The sequence below is a fragment of the Protobothrops mucrosquamatus genome, unplaced genomic scaffold, assembly GCF_001527695.2.
Source record: "Protobothrops mucrosquamatus isolate PMUCROS unplaced genomic scaffold, P.Mucros_1.0 scaffold2435, whole genome shotgun sequence".
Classification (NCBI taxonomy): Eukaryota; Metazoa; Chordata; class Lepidosauria; order Squamata; family Viperidae; genus Protobothrops; species Protobothrops mucrosquamatus.
Genome location: NW_015388507.1, coordinates 150,093 through 153,049, shown reverse-complemented (window position 1 = coordinate 153,049; position 2,957 = coordinate 150,093). Strand labels below are relative to the sequence as shown.

At 54.7% G+C, this 2,957-nt stretch overlaps 1 protein-coding gene across 1 annotated transcript in view; it reads left to right on the top strand.

The window, feature by feature from the left end:
* PPP1R16A (protein phosphatase 1 regulatory subunit 16A) overlaps positions 1-2,957 on the top strand; it is a 37,081-nt gene that overhangs the window by 27,131 nt on the left and 6,993 nt on the right. Inside the window, exon 4 of the mRNA XM_015824973.1 lies at positions 1,198-1,261. Coding sequence (XP_015680459.1) covers positions 1,198-1,261 — 64 coding nt within the window. The remainder of the gene's footprint in view (positions 1-1,197; positions 1,262-2,957) is intronic.

Sequence of the window (2,957 nt, the reverse complement as noted above, 5' to 3'; positions counted from 1 at the left end):
AGGCCACCGGATTTCCTTGGGTTTTCCCACGAAGACGTTTCCCTTCTCCTCCCAAAAGCTTCTTCAGTTTTGGATGAATATAGGAAGTAACTGTGAGAGGGACCTCGGAGTCCTAGTGGACAATCCCTTAAATAGGAGCCAGCCGTGTGCTGCAACTGCCAAAAAGGCCAACACAGTGCTAGGCTGCATTAACAGAGGGGTGGAATCAGGATCAGGTGAAGTATTAATACCACTTTACAAGGCCTTGGTAAGGCCACACTTGGAATACTGCATCCAGTTTTGGTCACCACGATGTAAAAAAAGATGCTGAGACTCTAGAAAGAGTGCAGAGAAGAGCAACAAAGACGATCAGGGGACTGGAGGCTAAAAGATATAAGGAACGGTTGCTGGAATTGGGGATGTCTAGTTTAACGAAGAGAAGGACGAGGGGGGACAGGATAGCGGTCTTCCAGTATCTCAGGGGCTGCCCCAAAGAAGAGGGAGTCAAGCTATTCTCCAAAGTCACCTGAAGACAGGAGAAGAAGCAATGGGTGGAAACTAATCAAGGAGAGAAGCAACCCAGAACTAAGGAGAAACTTCCTGACAGTTAGAACAATTAACCAGTGGAACAACCTGCCTCCAGTAGTGGTGAATGCTCCATCAGTGGAAGTTTTTAAGAAGAGACTGGACAGCCATTTGTCCGAAATGGTACAGGGTTTCCTGCCTGAGCAGGGGGTTGGACTAGATGACCTCCAAGGTCCCTTCCAACTTTACTACTACTACTATTATTATTACTACCCCAACCCATGGAACTTTTTCTCCTGACCTGTGAGGTCTTTCCCCCCCCCCCCCCGTGTGGAGGAGGCTTCTGGGCTTGGGGGTGAGGGGGCGGGCTCCGTGGGAGACAGCCGTGGGGGGCCGCCTTGCTCTAGACCAGGGGTCCCCAAGCTTGGGCCCTTTATGACTTGTGGACTTCAACTCCCAGAATTCCTCAGCCAGCGATGCTGGCTGAGGAATTCTGGGAGTTGAAGTCCACAAGTCATAAAGGGCCCAAGCTTGGGGACCCCTGCGCTAAAGGGCAGAAAGGGGGTAGCTGGNGAGGGGCTGCGGGACCCTCCCTGCCTCCCTTCCGCGCTCTGGCTGGGGGTTTCGTTGGCACGGCTGCTCGGTGGACACGGCGTCGCTTCTTTTGCCCGTCCCAGCTTGCTTTGGGGGCAGGCCCCACGTCCGGGTCCTCCCGGCCAGTGGCCTCTTCCGAGCCGTGGGTGGGCAGCCCGTGGGGGTGGGTGGGTGGAGGCAGCGGTCCTTCGGCAGCAGCCCAGCCTCGACATCACGATGGAGAAGAAGAGGAAGCCGAGGGCTCTTTGGCGCTCTCTGAGCTGGCTGGTTTCCTTGCAGACGTTTCATTTCCCAAACTAGGTAACGTCATCAGTGCTAATGGAGGGTGGGGATTCTCCCACTTTTTGTATATAAGCTTAGCTCGTGTATCTAGTCACTAGTATATAAAAATGAGGGCAAACCTCTCTCCCTCCTAGCACTTGAGGATGGTGTTACCTAGTTTGGGTCGTGAAACGTCTGCAAGGAGGACAGCCAGCTCAGAGAGCACCAGGGACTCCCTCCTCCTCCTCCTCCTCTTCCTCTTCCTCCTCCTCCTTTTCCTCCTCTCCTCAGACCCCTCTCCCTCCCAGCACTGATTATGTGACTGAGTTGGGTCATGAAACGTCTGCAAGGAGGGCAGCCAGCTCTGAGAGCACCAGGGACCCCAACAGTCCCACCCTGAGCTACGAATATTCTCCTTTATTGGGAGAAGAAGCTTCTTGGTGTCTTCTTAAATGGAGGGGGGGGCTATTCTGAGTCCGAACTGCATCAAAAGGTGGTCCATTTCCCCCCCCCAGTGTCCCCCCCTGATCTGTGGTTTCCTCCACAGCTTCCTTCCCTCCTGAGTTTCTTCTCTTGGTCTTCTCTGACTCTGTGGAGTCGGGCAGGGCTTGGCTACTCTCCCTGGGGTCCTCAGCCTTCCCCCCCCCCGTGCCTCCCCCAGGAGAGGCTGCTGCTTGCCTGCCAGCAGGTGGATCGAGGCCAAGAGCCCCCCCTCCCTCCCCCAGGAGGTTGACAGCAGGAGAGCAACCTGAAGCCAAAGGCACACCTGGATACAGGCTCCACAGGCAGTTCCCTTTCAAGGTCAGGAGTGTTACACGAAGCCCCGAGAAGGACGGAGGAATAGTTAACAACACACACACATACACACACACACACACACACCCAAATGAGAGGCAGGAGGTAAGAAGGAAGGAAGGAAGGAAGGAAGGAAGGAAGGAAGGAAGGAAGGAAGGAAAAAAAAGAATAACACAGTTGGAAGGGACCTTGGAGGTCATCTAGTCCAACCCCCTGCTCAGGCAGGAAACCCTGCCTACACCATTTCAGACAAATGGCTGTCCAGTCTCTTCTTAAAAATTTCCAGTGATGGAGCATTCACCGCTTCTGGAGACAGGTTGTTCCACTGGTTAATGCTCCTCACTGTCAGGAAGTTCTCGGCCTTCTCCTCCCGCCCGGCCCCTTCCCTCTTGTTCCTGGATCCCCCTCCACCCTCTGTGCGTGACCAAAGCCCCTCAGCCTGCTTCTTTCCTCCTGCCTTGGTCTCCCCCTCTGGCATTCCCACCCCCTTCGGCCCCCCTCTTTCTTGGCCCCAGCACCCCTCCCCCAAGTCTCCTCTTTGTTAGGCCGACAGGGGATTCTCCATCCTTCAGGCCAGGGTCGTCCCAAAGGTGCTTCCTTCAAGAGGCCACCGGATTTCCTTGGGTTTTCCCACGAAGACGTTTCCCTTCTCCTCCCAAAAGCTTCTTCAGTTTTGGATGAATATAGGAAGTAACTGTGAGAGGGACCTCGGAGTCCTAGTGGACAATCCCTTAAATAGGAGCCAGCCGTGTGCTGCAACTGCCAAAAAGGCCAACACAGTGCTAGGCTGCATTAACAGAGGG